The sequence below is a fragment of the Solanum lycopersicum genome, chromosome 6 (assembly GCF_036512215.1).
Source record: "Solanum lycopersicum chromosome 6, SLM_r2.1".
Classification (NCBI taxonomy): domain Eukaryota; kingdom Viridiplantae; phylum Streptophyta; class Magnoliopsida; order Solanales; family Solanaceae; genus Solanum; species Solanum lycopersicum.
Window position 1 is genome coordinate 43809809 of NC_090805.1, and position 19151 is coordinate 43828959.

General features: G+C 32.0%; 4 protein-coding genes across 5 annotated transcripts; 1 reads left to right on the plus strand and 3 right to left on the minus strand.

Annotated features, from left to right (window-relative positions):
• Nucleotides 1–43: 43 nt before the first annotated feature.
• Nucleotides 44–3500, plus strand: LOC101263420 (uncharacterized protein At2g34160). The gene is made up of 5 exons (XM_004241733.5): nt 44–393; nt 1476–1524; nt 2129–2191; nt 2270–2334; nt 3059–3500. Exons 1-5 carry the CDS (start codon nt 277–279, stop codon nt 3149–3151), a joined length of 387 nt encoding a protein of 128 aa, XP_004241781.1. The 5' UTR covers nt 44–276; the 3' UTR covers nt 3152–3500.
• Nucleotides 3501–3945: 445 nt separating this feature from the next.
• Nucleotides 3946–4740, minus strand: LOC101263124 (ATP synthase subunit b', chloroplastic). Its single transcript, XM_004241732.5, has one exon. The coding sequence runs from the start codon at nt 4738–4740 to the stop codon at nt 4069–4071; it is 672 nt and encodes a 223-aa protein (XP_004241780.1). The 3' UTR covers nt 3946–4068.
• Nucleotides 4741–7160: 2420 nt separating this feature from the next.
• LOC109120519 (ATP synthase subunit b', chloroplastic) lies at nt 7161–8283 on the minus strand. The gene has a single exon (XM_019214364.3). The coding sequence runs from the start codon at nt 7962–7964 to the stop codon at nt 7293–7295; it is 672 nt and encodes a 223-aa protein (XP_019069909.1). The 5' UTR covers nt 7965–8283; the 3' UTR covers nt 7161–7292.
• Nucleotides 8284–8715: 432 nt separating this feature from the next.
• On the minus strand, nt 8716–12373 carry LOC101262527 (uncharacterized). 2 transcript variants are annotated; one of them, XM_019214362.3, is made up of 5 exons: nt 11632–12373; nt 10670–10769; nt 10401–10500; nt 9622–9710; nt 8716–9211 (listed from the first exon to the last, which is right to left on the minus strand). In XM_019214362.3, the coding sequence occupies exons 1-5, from the start codon at nt 11813–11815 to the stop codon at nt 8968–8970; spliced, it is 717 nt and encodes a 238-aa protein (XP_019069907.1). In that variant the 5' UTR covers nt 11816–12373; the 3' UTR covers nt 8716–8967. The 2 variants fall into 2 exon arrangements, with proteins under 2 accessions (XP_019069907.1, XP_019069908.1); XM_019214363.3 differs by having other exon boundaries at nt 9641–9710; nt 11632–12281.
• Nucleotides 12374–19151: the final 6778 nt, after the last annotated feature.

Sequence of the window (19151 nt, forward strand, 5' to 3'; positions counted from 1 at the left end):
ATAACTTAAGCCAATATAATTACGCCGCATAACCAAACATGGTGTAAAGTATAATGTTCGAAAGAAGAGGGTACATTTGAGAGATAAAAAAAAAAATATCAAAGAGCCATAAAACGTTGTCGTTTAAAGTGCCTAACCCTTAAAACCACCTGGATATGACCCGAGGGTTTATCTGTTACTGTTTTAGTATAATTTTCCCCAAATTATACGGATCCTCTCTTCAAAAGGGAAAGGAGGCTGCGAAATTAGGGTTTACCTGAAGTAATCAGCAAATCGATGGAAGGAATCACAGACGGAGTGAACAAGATGAGTGTCTCAGAGACACAGAAGAAGAACAGAATCCAAGTTTCTAACACTAAGAAATCACTCTTCTTTTATGTTAATCTCTCAAAGGTCCTTTTTTAATGCATTTGAATTTATATATACATTGAAATCATAAGGAGTTTTTTAAGCAATTAGCTATTTAAATTTGTTTACTTGTTTTTCAATGTTATAAAGCCATGCATTGTAGTCTGTGTATCCATTGGCGAAGTTTTGGGAATTTTGTTTTGGGTAATTGGACGGAGTTTTAAAGTGATTATACTTGTTTGTCTGTAAATTGGTTATGGAGCATTCTTTATGAAGACGGCTAGATTTGCAATAATTTGGCTTCTTTAGTAATTGTTTCTGTTTAATGGTTATGAGGGTCTATGGTTGTTGAACAATGGTAGATTCTTTTATGGTTGTTGAGTTGTTTGCTGATAAGTTATGTGAGAGAAGGTAAAAAGAAGGACTTGGATCTTGCATACTGTTTTAATTACATTTTTAAAAATGACATTGCTCATAGCGGGAGACCTGCAAAATGCTATCAGTTAATTAACAATAACCAGGGTTTTTGTTAATTCAATGTTTTTGATTGCTTATGTTAACTGAGGTCTAGTTTCCTGGGATTTTTTAGTTTTTGATGGAAGAAAATTTGCTAATCTGTATTACAATAATTAATTGATGAGTTGGGTGATTGAAGAAAAAATTCTATATGTAATGCGGGGAGTTAAAGAGAAAAAATATTTTTGTTTGAGAAACATAAAATTAGTACATGGTTCAAGTTCTAATTGTCTGCTGTAGCAGTTCAGACAGGACTTCACAAAGTCTAGAGTAATTGCAATGAAAGTGATGTGAGTCTATGTAGGATCTGAGTTAATAATTTGGATGTGCAATTTAGGCACTTCATAGGTATTATTTATCAAAAGATACTTTATGTATTTTTGAAGAATTTCCCCGCATACAGTGACAATTATAGGGTTGGCGCAGGACTTATAACATATTGTTTGAAGCTTTTTCTGGATGCAAGTGGGACTGTGACATGCATTAGAAAGTCTTGAAAAGTGCTAGCCATATTACCATCTCTATTTTATTTTTCCTGGTCTTACACCAGATCTATAATTGTTGCTAGTGATCTGAGTTAGTATCCTGAGATATTTGTATGTTTCTTGCAGAGGTACATGCAACAGTACAATGAAGTGGAACTCTCTGCTCTTGGGATGGGTAAATCTTCTGGACCCTCAATCTGGAGAACTAGTTTGTGGTTTCCCCTTGCTTATAATGTCATATGGGTCTTCTTCTACATTAATTGTGTTTATGCTAATCAACGTTCTCTTGATTATTTGTGAATTCCAAACTTTGCAATGTGTGATGTTTTCTGCCATCTCAAGAATGTGTTGGTTACTATTGCAACCGCTTGTGTATAAGAAGAGCATAATACACAGTGTTGCTCACTTTACCAGCGATATCCGAGTGAAACAAATTTGAACCAACTTCTGGCATAAAAATGACCATGATTTTTAAATATAGTTAGTAGTTGGGCGTATCTGGGATGAATTCATCACAACATTATTCCTGCGGCTTCCCAGGGATCTTTTACTTATAAAGTTAGAACGTGCTTGAGAAAATGGCTGAAGTGGTTCCTTGTGCTTGCCGGTAAACCTTATTGAGTAAAAAGAAATACATAGTGGTGGTACAGTTCAGTTTGAAGTTCTTTTCATTTTTTTTTGTGGGCTCATCCTTTTGTGTTATGTTGCAAACACATTAATAATTCAATTGGCTTGCCATATACTCTAAAGGATTAACAATCTTTTCCGCATGTATACAGCTATTTCGACAGTGGTTACTATTGCCGAAATTCTCAAGAACAATGGATTTGCTGTTGAGAAGAGTGAGGCTTTTCCTACTCCACTCCCTTCCCTTTTATTATCTTTCTTGACTTCTAACTTTGAGGGTACACTTCTTGCAGAGATCAGGACACTCACCGTGGACATGAGGGATGAACCAGGAGCCCGACCGATACCAAAAGCAAAGGTAAATTCCAAAAGCATTATGAGTCGGTCAATTGATGTATTAGTCTGCTTCTGTTTTGGTGGTTTGGTAGTAATGGAACTCATTCTGTTGTGGTTCTCTGGTAAGTGTTAGCTTGGGACTTAAAATTCTTTCCGAAGAATAGTAGATCAAGTTAAGTGTTCAAGAGGTAGTTGATGTGTGTGTGCACACACTTATTTAGCTCTGTTTAAGTTCAGATGTGTGCAGAATTTTAGAAAAGCTGTTGAATTGATGGTAGGGTCAGTGATGGTTTACATCCTTACCACATTGTCTAGTCTCATTTGGTTATCTTCGACTTGATTGGAAGTTAGTTTCACACCCCCATGCCTGTTGAAAGTACATTCCCTTTTAACGCATTATCTTATGGTTTTGCCCATTGTTGTTTTCCTGTTTTCAAAAGCCACTGAACAGAGTAAAATCATATTCTTTTGGCAACAACAGAGATGGAAAAATGAATCTAGTCAGTATTACACTATGTCCATATAGATGCTGCTTTTACAGCTTTCATGTTCTTCTTCCCCCATATACTCTTTAAAACAATGTTGAATTCATGTGAGCTAGTGGGTGTTGAATGTGGTTCGTAATCCATCTTTTTTTTTAAAAAAAATCCTTCTCCGAACAATGACCCTCACCTAATCTGTGGTAGTGTCTTTTTTATAATCGAACCAAGGGTTTTTGTCTTATGTATCATCTTTGCTTGGTGCAGATTGAAATAGTGCTGGGCAAGACTGAGAAGTTTGATGAGTTAATGGCTGCAGAAGCCGAGCAAAACGGGGACAATGAGGAGCAGCAGAACTGATTATTTCCAAATCTGTTCTCTTCCTGACTATTGAAGTTATTCCAATCTATACTGCATTCAGCTGTTGGGTTCTCTATGGCCTTTAATTTGATCTTTTGGAAAGTTTTTTTTTAAAAAAAAAGCAGCATGGTTTACTTTAAAATTCATCATTTGTTGGATGTGTATGCCTTTTTTTTTTTTTTAACCTTGCTTATCTAAGGTGGTGTTGAATGTAAACATCTTGCTGCTATCTTCACTGTAAGTGATGTGGTAATAGTTTATGCCTGGTAGTTAAAAAATTGAACAATTGGATATGTGGGTTGACATTTCTGTCATTACCTAATTAAGCATCATTAGTACTGTCTCACAATTGCCTGCGCAGTTACATCCTACCCTCTCTAGACTCTATTTGTGGATGCTGTTAACCAAAATTTGTCATAAAAGAAGTTATCTCTATTCATAACTGACAACTTACAATTACCTTGATGGATTACAACTACTATTATGCCTCCCAAACAAGTTGATTTGTGTTTGTCTCCATAATCTTTGGACAACAGTGGTGGAGGTAACCTAGGTTCATGATCTACATTCGAGTGATTAAGATTTTAGGACTAAATAATCTAAAACATTAAACTAATAACAAGAACATGTCTAAACTGGTAATTATTAAGATAAATTTCTTATTGTTGTTGTTGTGCCTTCAAATTACTGTGATTCAACTTTATAAATCCTCTACATCCATTAAAACAGTAATGAGAGATAAGCAGATCTCTGGCTTTCAAGTTTCAATTTTTCTTTTAACTACATAAACAAGATCCTGAAAAATCACTTAGAATCCTCATTATTACCAAAAACCAAGATGTACACATGAGATTCATGATATAAAAAGACCAAATATTTTCACATTTATATATCTTTACTAGACAAATTTTTCAGAATTAATTACTGGCAGGAAGAACTTTCTTGACAATCTCATCACTAAGAGCAGCAATCTGAGAATCAAGACTCTTCATTGTCTCCTCTTTTTGATTCTCTAAACTAGCCAAAGCTTCTAGCAATTCAGCCTCAACTTTCTTCCTTCCTTCTGCAATCTTCTGTTCCACTTCTTGCTGAGTCTCTTTCTTCATCTTGTTCAATGCTGCTGATATCTCAGCCCTTGCAGCCTTCATAATTGCAGCAGCTTGGTCTTCCAGTTGCTTCACTTCAGTAGATGTGTCCTTTACACTGCTAAGTTTCTCCTTAATAGCAGAATCTCTTTCATCCATGAATTTCCCTAATGGGCTGAAGTAAATCTTGTCTAAAGCAAACATGAGAAACAGGAATTCAGCCATCATGGTGGGAAGTGTCAAGTTGAAGTCAAAAAGGGAAGCTTTTTCAATTTCTTCTGCTAGTGAAGGTGGTGCAATAGCCAATGAGCTTGCAAGAATGACTGAAATGGACTTGAGAGTTGATGGGATTGAGAGGGTTTCAAGGGATTTGGGTGATCTGGGGAGGGGTAGTTTTGGAAAAGGGATTTGGGTGAGGGAAAGTTTGAATCTTGGAGATGAAGGGATGGTGGAGGATGAAGAAGTGATTAAGGCTTTGGAGGAGCTCATAATCATGTTGGCCATGGCTTCTTAGAACTTGGGATTTTTTTTAGAGGATTTGATTCTTGATTTTATTTTTCTTGGTGGTTTTAGAAGGGAAGAAGGAAAATCTTAGAAAGGCTATCTCAATCTATGCCACACATATTGATGAGGCTGAGATGGATGTGCAACTAACTGGTCCTTTTCTTTTTTCTGAGAGTTTTTCTTTTAGTATTTCTATATAACCAAAGGCATTGGCATTTGATATGCACAAAAGGTAATTGGCTGGTAAGTAGCCTTTTGGTTTTATTCACTAAGGAGTAACTGAAAGTTTGTGAAATATTATGCACAAGTTAATTCATATACCAATTTTGTAACCTGGATTTAAGTCACTTTTTATGCTAACAGTGTAGTTTAACCTTGGATGATAGGTTAGTTAATGTTTTTATGTGATTATCAACTAATGCTTATCGTATATGAGCATTTTTTTTACACCGTCAAGGCATAAGAAGTTAAACTTTTTCTTAATAACCATGGAGATCCCAAACCAGATGGATTTGCTCTTTCCAATGAGGCAATGACCAAGAGATATTAGTGCATTTGTGTTCTTAGGCAAAATGATGAAAATCAAGATTTGATTACACACAACCTAGAAAATAGTGTACATGGAGAGGGAATTGGTGGGGGGGGGGGGGTGCTCTTTTACACAATCCCAAGAGTTTTTTTTATGCCAAACCCCATGTAAAATCATGTTGCACAACTAATTGACTGTCATCTGCAAATGAGGAAATGGAAAAGATGATACAAATTACTAATTTTCTATCAACTAGAGGTGAATGCTTTCCATTCATGTGATCGCGATGCACTGCTCTTCTGTTTTATTCTGCTCTCTGGGTTTGCCAACTTGTATGGGAACCACCCTCTTAACAAATGAACCAACCTGGATTCACAAATAGCTACAACACACCTGTTGTCATTAAAATTAGTTTGATGGTTCTTTAATAAATCATCTTGATGGTGATTACCCTTCCGTTCACCTCTCTTTTGTCTGCTTCCACAGCCTTTGGGTCTGCATAAATGCATTTATAAAGAGGATATTACCTAAACTGCTCTTACAAGTTACAGTGCGTCTATGCAAGACAAATTCATACATATAGTCAAACATTTCATAAATATATGCATTAAACTCTGCAACACTACGTCCATTCTTCCAATTCTTCTGCATTATGACACAAATTAAAGTAATACAGCCAGGTTTATATCAGTATGATGATGAGCAGTATTGGAAAATATCGGCATAGAAACTATAAATGGAACATATATATGTCAATGTTCAGCATAGAAACTATAAACGGGAACACCTAGATGAACAAGATCCAACTTTTATAACCAAAAGTCAAACAACTAAGGCCTAGTGTCTGCATTATATGGAAGAATCAAGCATTGATAGCAAAGCAATAGGGTGAAGGGCAATATTAGAACAGATGAACGGACAATAATGACGAAGCCAGTAAACAGAACTTACATGCTTGGTTTCATTTTCATGAGGGTCCTCTCTCTGATCACGTTTTGACCAGATTGTAACTAATGGAGACATGCATCATAAATGTGAGCTGCACATGCAAAAACATCAAGAATTAACGAGCTAAGGAAATGTTCAAACAGTTCCACTTGTGCTTCATAGAGGAAAATGTACATATCTCATTAGGTTGGAAGATATCCATATAAAATCTCCAAAAGAAAGTTCTTAAAACTTATATAAACAGAGTTCTCTGCTTTGGCCCTTATCTTTACTTGTAAGTGATAATCTGTTGCCTTTTGGTTTGGTAGAATCATATGAACCAGAATTCTCTGGAGCCTTAGTAATTGAACCTGCTTTTACATGTCTCTCATCAGACCATATGCACCGCTTTTTAGTTTCCAATCAAATACTCCTACATCGAAACAATAAAAATGCAAATCGGAACAATAAGAGCCAAAATTCTGACTTATAAGCTCCATCTGTACCAGTCCACACACATTCAACTGCAAAATGACATAATCCTGATTCATCTAAGAAAAAAAAGTTTCTTCAAAGCCTGGACATAAGATGGACTGGAACTATTGGAATGTGGTTTCTAATCTAATAATCTCTTTTTACAGATTGCATATTTCAGTGCATTAGCAACAAGCAACATCAGCAAACCATATAAAGATTAGATAAAAGAAAACTTTCCAAAACAATACAATGAATTGAGAAGAAACCTTATCACCATCCTTGATCCAATAGGTTCCTAACAAATTAATATCAGTAAGTAGCTTCTGCCCATCACAGCCCAAGCAACAATGTCCCCGTATATGTCAACTGCAAGAGCATCACAACAACAACAAAGAAAAAAACCAACATAACAACGTGATCACACCAAATCTCATCATATAAATGAGACTTTTCGTGGTTACATAACAATGGATTTGATGATATGATATAATGAACAATCAAAATAAACATTTGTATTTAAACTAACAACACGGTACAATATTACATGTAAGAAGCATCCATCCAAACAAGCTGTTAACTCTTACCAATCCCAAGAAAAAGACATTACAACTTTTCAGAATTAGTTACTGACAGGAAGGACTTTCTTGACAATCTCATCACTAAGGGCAGCAATCTGAGAATCAAGACTCTTGATTGTCTCCTCCTTTTGACTCTCTAAGCTAGCCAAAGCTTCTTGCAATTCAGCCTCAACTTTCTTCCTTCCTTCTGCAATCTTCTGCTCTACTTCTTGCTGAGTCTCTTTCTTCATCTTGTTCAATGCTGCTGATATCTCAGCCCTTGCAGCCTTCATAATTGCAGCAGCCTGGTCTTCCAGTTGCTTCACTTCAGCAGAGGTGTCCTTCACACTGCTCAATTTCTCCTTAATGGCAGAATCTCTTTCATCCATGAATTTCCCTAATGGGCTGAAGTAAATCTTGTCTAAAGCAAACATGAGAAAGAGGAATTCAGCCATCATGATTGGGAGTGTCAAGTTGAAGTCAAAAAGGGAAGCTTTTTCAATTTCCTCTGCTAGCGAAGGTGGTGCCATGGCCAATGAGCTTGCAAGAATGACAGAAATGGACTTGAGAGTTGATGGGATTGAAAGGGTTTCAAGGGATTTGGGTGATTTGGGGAGGGGTAGTTTTGGAAAAGGGATTTGGGTGAGGGAAAGTTTGAATCTTGGTGATGGAGGGATGGTGGAGGATGAAGAAGTGATTAAAACTTTGGAGGAGCTCATCATCATGTTGGCCATGGCTTCTTCTTCTTCAACTTGGGATTTTGCAGTTGTAAAAAAAACAAATCTTTTTTTGAGAGGTTCGGTTCTTGATTTTTGCAAAGGCTATCTCAATGTATGCCACACAATACGATGAGGCTGAGAATTGGAGCTCTAAGGGTGTGCCACTCACGTGAGGTCATTCTTTTGAGTATTATTTTTTTATAGTCATTATCTTTGTTCCAAATGACCTGATGCAGTGGACGAGGTTATAATAATTCTTGGTAACGGATGCTTGAATGGCCCGAGTTCAAATTAATAGGGCTCCAAGACGGGTATAATGAGATGGGAAATAAAAAAAAAATGTTACATTTGTTATTTGTTGGTAGATTGACTAAGAAGTTTGAAAATTATGATGCCCAAGTTAATTCATATACCTAATTTCTTATCTCGGTTTAAGTAATTATGCTAACAGTGTCAATAATGTTTACTCTATTATTAGTGTAGTTTTAAGCTATGATGATAGGCAAGTATGAAGTTTGTTGGATTCTCGTAAAATGTACACAAACTCATGTCGGATTCTTTAAAAATACACAATTCTTTTGAAGGATCTGACACACACAATGACATTTTTAAAGATGTCAGAGGACATATACCATTAGTTAACATTTAATCCTTGTAGTACGATGTACCTGTGACTGAATTGGGTAAGTAGCTTTGTATACTGTTAGTGCATAAAACGCAAACGCTTTTTGAATACTCATGGAGATCCCAAACCAGAATGCAGAAGTTCAAGTCTGATAATTGTGGATTTGTTGTTTCTAATGACCAAGTGTTCTACACAATTAATTTTGATATGCAAAATGAAGAAATAGAAGAGATGCATAGGCAGGCAACTGATCTTGTTTACAGAATCAGGTTGGACACTAAAGTCACTGGATACTCAAAAGTTTAGAGCTTTAACTTCTCCAACTCTCTTTGACATTTGCAAACAGTTGATGAATTCCTCTCTTTCAAAAGTACTAATCACAGCACAACACTGTTAGAACTCCATAAGTAAACCATCGCGTGAACTCGATGTCCTGCTCTTCTGTTTCATTCTCTTCTCTGGGCTTGTCAATTTGTATGGGAGCCACCCTCTAAACAAATGGACCAGCCTGGACTCACAATTAGCTGCAACACCCCTGTTGTTGTCATGAATATTGTTTTGGTTCTCTGATAAGTCATCTTGATGGTGATTACCCTCTCGTTCTCCTCTCCGTTGTCTGCTTTCACAGCCTTTTGATCTGCAAAATGCATTTTCAAAGATGATGTTATCTATGTGCCCTTACGATACCACTTATGCAATACATATAGTGAACATTTCATAAAAATATGCATAAAACTCTGCATGATCACACAAAGTGACATAGCCAGGTTTATATATGTATGATGATGAGCAGTACTGGCAAGAATTCGACACAGAAACTATAAATGGAACATATAAATGACAATATTCTAGTATTAGAAACTATGTATGGGAACACCTAGATGAACAAGATTCAACTTTTATGACCAAGTGTCTCCAGCAACTTAGGCCGAGAAGAACTGTTTTGGAATCTATGGAAGAATCAAGCATCGATAGCAAACAATACCATAACAGGCATGGGTAAAGTGCAATATTAGAACACATGAACCAACAATATACATATCTTACATGCTAGGTTCATTCTTACTAGAGTCCTCTTTCTCTGATCGCGTTTTGACCAGATTGTAACTGATGGAGACATGCCTCATAAAACTGAGCTGCACATGCAAAAACATCAAGAGTTAGTGCGTTAAGGAAATGTTAAAACAAATCCACTTGGGATTTATAACGAAAAGAAGTACATAATCGTTAGCAATGATCTGAAAAGTTCTTAACTCCAAAGTGGATAGAAATTGCTGAACTCTCTCATAAACCAGAATACAGACAAAATCGGATTAATAATCAGTCTAGTGAAAGAAACCACAGCCTCTGGCTATATGCAAACACCATGAGAAAATCTGTCTACATTGAGCAACCTTACATTTTCACGATTATCTAAAATATTTTGATGATAAATCTGTTTCTTTTGGTTGAGAGAATTCATATGAACCAGAATCTCCTTAGAGCCTTCGATACCTTAGTAATTGAACCTGCTTTTTTACAGGTCTCTCTTCAGACCATTTTCACCTCTTTAAAGTGCATTCAGAATTATCTGCTAACGAAGATGTACTCGAAGGAGCTTATTAATTTCTAAATAAACGGAAATATATCGAACCACACACATTCAATTGCAGAAGTCAAGATTCTGATTTGGCTAAAAAAGAATCAATTTTCTTCAAAGCCTATACATCTCCTTTTACAAATTGCATATTCTAATGCGTTTAGCAACAAGTAACATAAGCAAATCATATAAAGATTAGATAAAAGAGAACTTTCCTAGATCGAAAATATGATGAATGAGAAGAAACCTTATCGCCATCCTTGATCCGATAGGTTCCTAACAAATCATTATCAGTAAGTAGCTTCCGCCCATCGTAGCTCAAGCAAAAATGTCCCCATAAATGTGACCTGTAATATTTTCACAATAAAACTAGTGAAAAATTCGAAAGAACTAGCCAAGGTAATATACAGTGAAACAGCTATGCAAATTACATTAGATAGAAATCGAAGTATAAGTCTCAAGCAATCTACAACAGAAGAAGTTTAGTTTGAAAGTTTCCTTTAGCAATGCACATACCATGAAACCTTGCCTGTTCCTGTCTTTGGAAAATGACTGAAGGCAGATTCCACCGCCTGTTTCAGCTCCGCCACTGTCCCATTCCTTGCAACTTTAATATCTGCACGACACAAAATTCAATTGATCTGACCATTTGAAGAAAACATATGATACATCACTAATGATGAAGCCTGCTACCTAAAGCAATTTTTGAACCCCCTTTGCCACTCCACTAAAAGAATTCTCATGTGCAAGGGCGTTCGAAAACTTGTATATAACAAAACAACACAAAATAAAAGGACTACCTGTTACCCTATTTGCATAATAGTGAAGGGATTTTAATTCCCCTTCCTCCAAGCTAGCTCCGCCCCTGAATACATCAATACTAGCGCTCCACAAGTGGATCAAACTACGTAGTATAGAGTAAGTGTGATAGCACCTAATGTCCTACTATCTTTGACTCAAACCATGCATACGTGTTAAAATATCATATACATATATGTACATGGGCGGAGCCATCTTAGGTGAAGGATGGTTTGGTGCACACTCTTGAAAATTATGTGGCATACAGAGGTTAAATGCTAGCTATTGTGAGTGTATATTTAATTTAGCACCCCCTTAACACAATTGAGAAGAAAATTCGCACACCTTTTGCAAAATTTCTGGCTCAAAGATTGTATATTAGTAGGCCAATTAGTTGGCTACTTGAACTATGACCTCGGGTAGGAATCATTCCCCTACCTTGTAATCCCATCCCATTTCCCTAGCCCCAATTATTAAAAAAAAATATACACACATAAAAAATACTAATCTTTGAATTCTAGATCCATTTCTAAGGGCATACACACATGAATTTCAGTACTATTTGAACTCACTGACTCTAAATCCTGAATTTCGTCGTCTATACAGACACATATAGATGGAAATCAATTTCAGTATTTGACAAGACAATTGAACATGAGGAGGAAAATAATAAAAATTACCAAAGGAAGAGCCATCCAATTTGAGTACTGTGAGATTGAGCGGTTCCTCAGGTAACTTGTTGTAGTGCAAGCTCTTTTGTGGGCTGAGCAAGAATGGTGGTACTACACAAGACAATGATGATACATTCTTTTGAAATGAAAATCTAGGACTAACATCTTCTTCATCCCTCTTTAAAACTTCCATAACTAGTACACCATTTATAAGTAGTAAACTAAAATTATATTTGATTCATAACATCACCATTTTAAAGACCTCTAATTTGATCTCCTTAAGTTTTCTAATATTAGTGTTGTTATTGTTTTAGAATTATTATTATTATTATATTTAACTCTTTTAGGTGATTGATTGATTCTTTGGTGCAGATTTAAGGTTGTGGTTGGCTTATGTTGGAGGAAATTCTAAGTGGAACATAAAAGAATTCAATTCAATTGCTTTCTACTCTCACTTTATGCCTACTATTTTTTAAAAAAAGAGTTTGTGTTTGATATCTATATTAGAGTCTGATGAATTTTTGTTCGAAAATCGTATTAAAACACTTTCTAATAAAGACAATTTAATATTCATATAACTTGAATCTAAAAGCTCCAATTAAGAATAAAAAAATACTTATCAATCCGTAGGTGTAGGTGACTTTGTTTGGTGCGTTTATGATTGGGAGGAAGAATTTTTGTTCCTAAATGGAATGAAGCGTCGCTATCACGCGCCACAGATGGAATAACAAAGTTGGGCCACCGAGAACCCGTGATTCTACTAGGCCCGTTTCGATTTTAGTCCTTTTCGTGAGTAAATAAGATTGAAGATCGAAGAACATCAACAAGGATTGTCGTAAAATGAGTGTTAAGAATTAATTATATTATTTTTTTACTTTTTTTTTCAATTATAAAAATTTCTTTAAATTTATAGATTTCGGAGACATTATTGGATTTTCTGATATATCACTAGACATCCGGGTACATAGGTAAGGGATGTATCCGAGAGGGGAATGATGTATCATAGGGGGGAATTAGGACATTTTGATACATATTGAACTTTCGGATACACCAACAGACATTCAGATACGTATGTGAGGAGTGTATCTAAGAGGGGATAGAGATGTATCAGTGAGAGGAAAGTGATAAATTCGAGAGAATTTTTTTGAAATTTTTGTAAATGATTGAAACATTTAGTGATTATGATAAAATCTTATATATATTTAGGTAATCTCTTACAATGTGTAAGATTCTTAAATACAATAAATTATAGTCCTAAATATAAATAATTTTAATGCTACACGGCGAAAAATCTAGAAAATACTTCTTTCGTCCATTTTTATTTGTCATGTTACGCTTTTCGAAAGTTAATTTGACTGATTTTCAAAATTAAATTATATTAATTCGATATTTTAAACAAAAAATTTAGATATTCAAAAATTATATGAAAGTACTATAAATTGTAATTTTTTGCATATCAATATGATGAAAAAATATACCGTAAAATATTAGTCAAAGTTTTTACTATTTGACTCTAAAAATAAAAATCATGACAAATAATAGTAAAGGGAAAGAGCGAAAAAAAAAAAAAGAAGAAGAAGAAGAATGTGTTTATAGAGTAATAAACACATTTTTTTGTGTTGTGAACTTCTCTTTCTTCTTTACAATATACAATGCACCATGTATTTGCTTTTCAAAGGAAGCTCCTCCTCTAATAGCCAATGTCTCCATAAATCAATTAAGAGGAATAAAGTTTTTCTCTTTTTTTATTCAAAGGAAGAATAAAGTAAATCATGTGTTGTTGATGTTCTTTTTATCATCTTTGCTTTATTCAACATGTACATTTATCCTAGACAAGAATGCTACACTTCTAACATAATCATATTTTCTTTTTAGTGCATTTAACAAGAATGTTTTTTCTCAAATTTGAAAGTTATTTAATTTAATTTTTTATTTACATTCAATTCAGAATTTTTTTCATAACTATACAAATATTATCGCATAGGGTAAATGGCACTTTTAGTCTCTGTGTTAAGGCTAATTTCTTATTTTAGTTCTCGTGTTATTTAACTTAGCACTATTAACCTTTAGTTATATCAAGTGAGTGATTTTAATCCTTCAACTAACATATCCAAAAAAATTAATAGAGAGTTCACTGCTTAACGGGGTAATTAAGATATTTTAAAGTAATTGCTTGAGAGAACAAAAAACTTTTTTAAAAAAAATCATTCATTGCATAATTTATCATTCGTCGGTGTGAGAGGGAGGGTTAATGCCTATCAAGTTGATTTTTGAAATTGTAGCTCAAATCGACGTGCTTGTTCTTCTAGATAGACACAATGAAGACTTAGCTTGTTCTTCAAAGAGAGAAAATTGAAAAGGAAATATCCAAACTACCTTTTTAGCAGTGAACTCTCTGTTAATTTTTTTTGAATCTGTACGTTGAAGAACTAAAATCACTTGCTTGATATAATTGAAGGTTAATAATGCTAAGTTAGATAACACGGGGACTAAAATAAAAATATAGTCTTAACACAGGGACTAAAAATATCGTTTTTCCTTATGACATATTTAAAACTGATCATAAACCTTGTATCCAATCGACTAAATTCATATAAATTGAAACATCAAAATGAAAATCGGAAAAAACAAATTACTAAGAGACGACCATCTTGACAATAGTGGAGTTACCTTTGTCGAAATACTATACCAAATAGGGTAAAAAGAAATTTATGTATATATATATATATATATATATATATATATATATATTATACATTGAATTTCTTTAAATTTTGTAATGTGCATGCCCAAATTGACACTTTGAAATATCCTTTGAAACGAGGTGGTCCAATTAGAAATTATACATTTCATCTAGACAACATAATTTTGTTCTACTTGTAATCATTCATGAACAATTTATTGTTCATATACGTGTACCTTATCTTTATTTGTATGATTTGTTGCATTTAATTATGATTAATATCAGAAAATGAAACAAAGTTTAATGTGTTAAGAGTCCCACACATGACACATCATCTGTGGAATGGGGATTTAGGGACTCTTTATATGAGCCTTTTGTTATGATATGATCCTTAATTTGCTCTAAATTAATGACTTTTTAAGTTTTTTTTTTAAAAAAAAAAAAAGAAAGCCGAATATCAATATTTAATTAATTGTTCTCTTAGCATACTTTTTGATAGAAAAAATTCAGACATTAGTAATCGAAACTGACCCCAAAATGTTAAGTCTTGGGAGACATATAACTTCTTTTGAAAAAAAAAAAAACAAGTCCTAATTAGACAACAATGTGAATTGTGATCCATGACTTCATCATATATGATATAAGGTAGCTCCATTTTGTTTAGTATATTAAATCGACAGTGATCATAATTTGATAACTTGTTAATTTTAAAATTAACTTTTTTCATGATATATCTAAAACGATTTAAAAAAATGATACAGTGATCATAATATGATAACTTGTTTGGTATATTAAATCGACAGTGATCATAATTTGATAACTTGTTAATTTCAAAATTAACTTTTTTCATGATATATCTAAAACGATTAAAAAAAAGATACATTTTGAATATCTTTAGTACGAGAGATTCAGAACAACAAAGTCTAAGAAAATAAGTGAAATTCAATCAAATTAAAAAAGACCAAATTGAAACATTAAAAAAATCATATCATATTATTTCATGTGGAAATATGTTCTAACAAAATATTTGATATTCTCTCAAATAGATCCTACATAATGTAAATTTAAATTAATCAAATTTTAATATAAATATTTAATATTGAAATAATAATAAAAAAATTCGACTTAAGGAATCAATCCTTAATCCAATTTAGAAATATTAAGTCGCATGCTTCCAAACTAACCAAGCAAAACAAATAGAATATTTTGCCACTTTTGTCATGATTTATTTGGAGATTTTTCAATTGATGAGAGTGGTTGCATCATGACTTTAATTTCTTAAACTTTCATCTATGTATCACATGTCCAAATCTAATCTTAGTTAATTAGACAAATGATAGTAATAATCAGAGGCAAATATAAAAAAAATAATTTAAACATGATTTATCTTATAACAATCTCAAATTAATATTATAAGAATAATCAAATCGATGAATTAGGTTCCAAGCTAATTAAATACATTACATATATTCAGTAAATTATTTAATGTAGATACATATAGTGTACACAAAAATTATTAAATTCACGTGCATGTATAACTATTTCACTAGCTCTGCCCCAATTAATAATTGTTGCTTCTAATGAGTGTAACCTGATATATCGTATTCAAACGTGCAAAGTCAAATGACAACATTATCATGATGGTTGACTAATCTTAATTTTGTGCTTAGATAACAAGGATAATTTAAGTGGTAACTGTATAGTTTTTTTAATTTGTTTTATAAATTCGTATATATTTTATTTTTGACATGTTAGAAATGATCAATTATGCGTGAGATATATTAATATGATGCACGAAATATGTTAATTGAATGCGCGAGATACATTAATTTGATGCGCGAAATATATTGATTTGATGCGTTAAAATGAGAAATTTTGGGGATTTGTAAAACTAATTGGGGAATAATGGTAATAAGAGAATTTAAAGGTGACATTTCTGTCAATTTTTTATTATTAATTTTCCGACTACTGATTATTTAATTAAGAAAATTACATATAATTGCTCTTTAAGTAATTTATTTCTGTAAATTCTTAAGTTAATTAGCAGTAATTCGCTATGAAGTATTAACCCTGCCTTTTGTGGTTTCAAATTAATTAAAGGTAAATTTACTTATATTTTAATGGGGACATAAACAAGTCATGACCTAAATTTGTCCAAACATATGTCATGCCAGACAAAAAAAAATAAAATTGCTTTAATACTTTATTTGATAAAACACGTTTAAGTTTCGTTCACACGCATTAAATCTTGAATTAGCAATTAATCCTTTAATTAGTAAATGATATGTCATTTTCCAACTACTAGAAAATTAAAGGGAGAAAATATACTGTTGTTCTACTTTATTATAATGTTCAATTTACCATTGATTGTTAATGGAAAATTATAGTAGTAGCATAGTATCTTTTTACTTTTTTCTTAGTAAACAAAGGACTGCATGCTGGCTCATTTGGTCCAACAAGTATTCATAAAATCATAAAAGAAGGAAATGTGGGACAATGTTTTCATGAGTTCATTCAAGAAATTAATTTTTTTTTACCTGACCTAATTCAATGCGGATTTTTAGAATCTCAAATAGTTATCTGGGAAAATATAGACTACTTTATGAATCACTGATAAAGAATATTTCTATTTGAGCTTTAAGAGAAAGATGGTAAATAGAATGAATCATATAACTCTCGGTTGTATATAATTTGAACAATATTATTTTTTTTTTCCGTTAAACTAATTTTGAGTTATGACTACTAAAATAAAATTCAAATCATAAATTCCATTTGTAATTTTCTTTAGGAGGTAACAAAAGTAAAAGACAAGAGATTGTACCATCAGTTGCATTGTCGGATGGATCACAAGAGAATTAATTAAGCTCTACTTTATATATGAAAAAGTTGAAAACAAAAGAAAAACCAGTAAACACTTTATTAATTGTAAATTCAAAGAGTTAAACTAACTAATATACATCGAACATATTTATCATATAATAGTATAAGCATGAAGCTAAAAACTTAAAAGTTAAATTACCATTTTGCCCCTTTAATAAATTAAAACTTATATAATTTATATATAACATTTTGCCCTTTTACTAAATTAAGATTAAATTTATTATTTAATTAAATATAAATATTTTAATTACACAATGATATATATATATCGATTTAATTTTCATAAGTATTTAAAGTTAGGAAGAAAGTTTAAATTTATTCAGTCAATGACTTTTAATTAGAAAAACAATGATAAGATTCCTAAAGTCTTTCTATTACTCCTATTTATTCATGCATCACTTAATTACTGAAGTTAAAGGTTTTTTCAGTTTTAAATTTTGAAGGCACTACTTAACTTACATTAATTACAATGAATATTGTAAATGAAAAGATTACTCTTTTGAACTTTCATATGTTACTTCACTATTTTTAATTAACTTGAATTATTTTCATCTTCCACATATTATTGAAATGTATAGATATTTAAGACATAGAGAAAGAAAATAACAACATAAATCAAGAACACTCAAAAGCACAAGAATTCATATTCTAACCTTTTTTTCGAAAATTTTCTTGGTCTTCTCTATTGCAAGAAACTATATGATGGCACAGTATGGTTTTAATATATTTGAAAATGCTATGCTAACATTTAGATGAACTTACAATAAATCTATTGAAAGAGTAAGTCACAATTTAGATTACAATTTTTTCCTTGTTCTTCCCGTTTTAGTTTTGTTAATTATGATTCTTCCTTCTATATTAAATGATTTTTTGTTATATTTAGATAATATGTTGATATATTAATAGAAAAAAAAAGTAAGGTGGACTACAATTTTGAGATATGTTGTTCATAAAAAAAATTATATTTCTTTGATTAATAGTCACTGTATAAAATTAATTTCATTGTATATGTTCTTTTTGGCTATATATGATACAATCCTAATGCATAAATTTTCTTTCGGATATGGTGTCTTCTCTTCAATCTTTTGGTGTTATATTACACTGTTTGATAAGTTTTCATTGTATTTGTCTATTTTTTTCCCTATGAAGGTTGTTTTTGGTTGAAGGGTAAAAAAATATTTAAATAATAAAGTATAAAATTAGATTATCATTTTATTCTGTGTTAAATTAAAATATTAAAATATTTATTTATAAATAGTAATCATTCTACATGCCACACTAAATATTAAAAATATTGGTTATTATGAGATCATTGAGTTAAATCAATATATAAAGACCATAATTAATGTCCAGATGTCCACTAAAGATTTGCATTGTTATATGATTAAAGTCTTCAAAAGAATGTGTATGTTGTCGCATGTTTTTTTCTTTGTTTATTTTGTATGTGTTTTCTCTCTATAAACTTCTTTAATTTGATTTTTCATAAATTTCTTATTGTTTTAATTGTATTTTTATTTAGGCTAAAGTTAATCTTTTGTGACTATATATAATGCAAATTGGCTAATTACTATCTAAAGTTCTAAATTTACAGTTGTTGATAAATTTTATACATTAAAATAAGATTCCTCGTTTGATGTTATTGTGATTAAACTTCTTTAATTTGATTTTCCCTAAATTTTTGATTGTTTTAATTGTATTTTTATTTAGGCTAAAGTTAATCTTTTGTTACTATCTAAAGTTCTAAATTTACAGTTTGTTGATAAATTTTATACATTAAAATAAGAATCCTCACCTGATTCTTTTTGTCATAATTTTATAATTTTATTTGTAATTGTTGAATTTTGTTATTCGTTACATGCATGTACATGTAGAATTCTAATTGTTATAATGAAATATAAAAAAAAAATTAACATAGGATACACGTGCAACGCACGTGTGCTGAAACTAGTTGATATCGATAAGTATA

Coding starts and splice junctions, on each gene's coding strand:
- LOC101263124 (XM_004241732.5), bottom strand. CDS start 4,740: ATGGCCAACATGATTATGAGCTCCTCCAAAGCCTTAATCACTTCTTCA.
- LOC109120519 (XM_019214364.3), bottom strand. CDS start 7,964: ATGGCCAACATGATGATGAGCTCCTCCAAAGTTTTAATCACTTCTTCA.
- LOC101262527 (XM_019214362.3), bottom strand. CDS start 11,815: ATGGAAGTTTTAAAGAGGGATGAAGAAGATGTTAGTCCTAGATTTTCA. Junction 10,501..10,669: donor GGAACAGGCAAGGTTTCATG/GTATGTGCATTG, acceptor AAAATATTACAG/GTCACATTTATGGGGACATT. Junction 9,212..9,621: donor AGTAAGAATGAACCTAGCAT/GTAAGATATGTA, acceptor TGCATTTTGCAG/ATCAAAAGGCTGTGAAAGCA.
- LOC101263420 (XM_004241733.5), top strand. CDS start 277: ATGGAAGGAATCACAGACGGAGTGAACAAGATGAGTGTCTCAGAGACA. Junction 1,525..2,128: donor ACTCTCTGCTCTTGGGATGG/GTAAATCTTCTG, acceptor GCATGTATACAG/CTATTTCGACAGTGGTTACT. Junction 2,335..3,058: donor GACCGATACCAAAAGCAAAG/GTAAATTCCAAA, acceptor TGCTTGGTGCAG/ATTGAAATAGTGCTGGGCAA.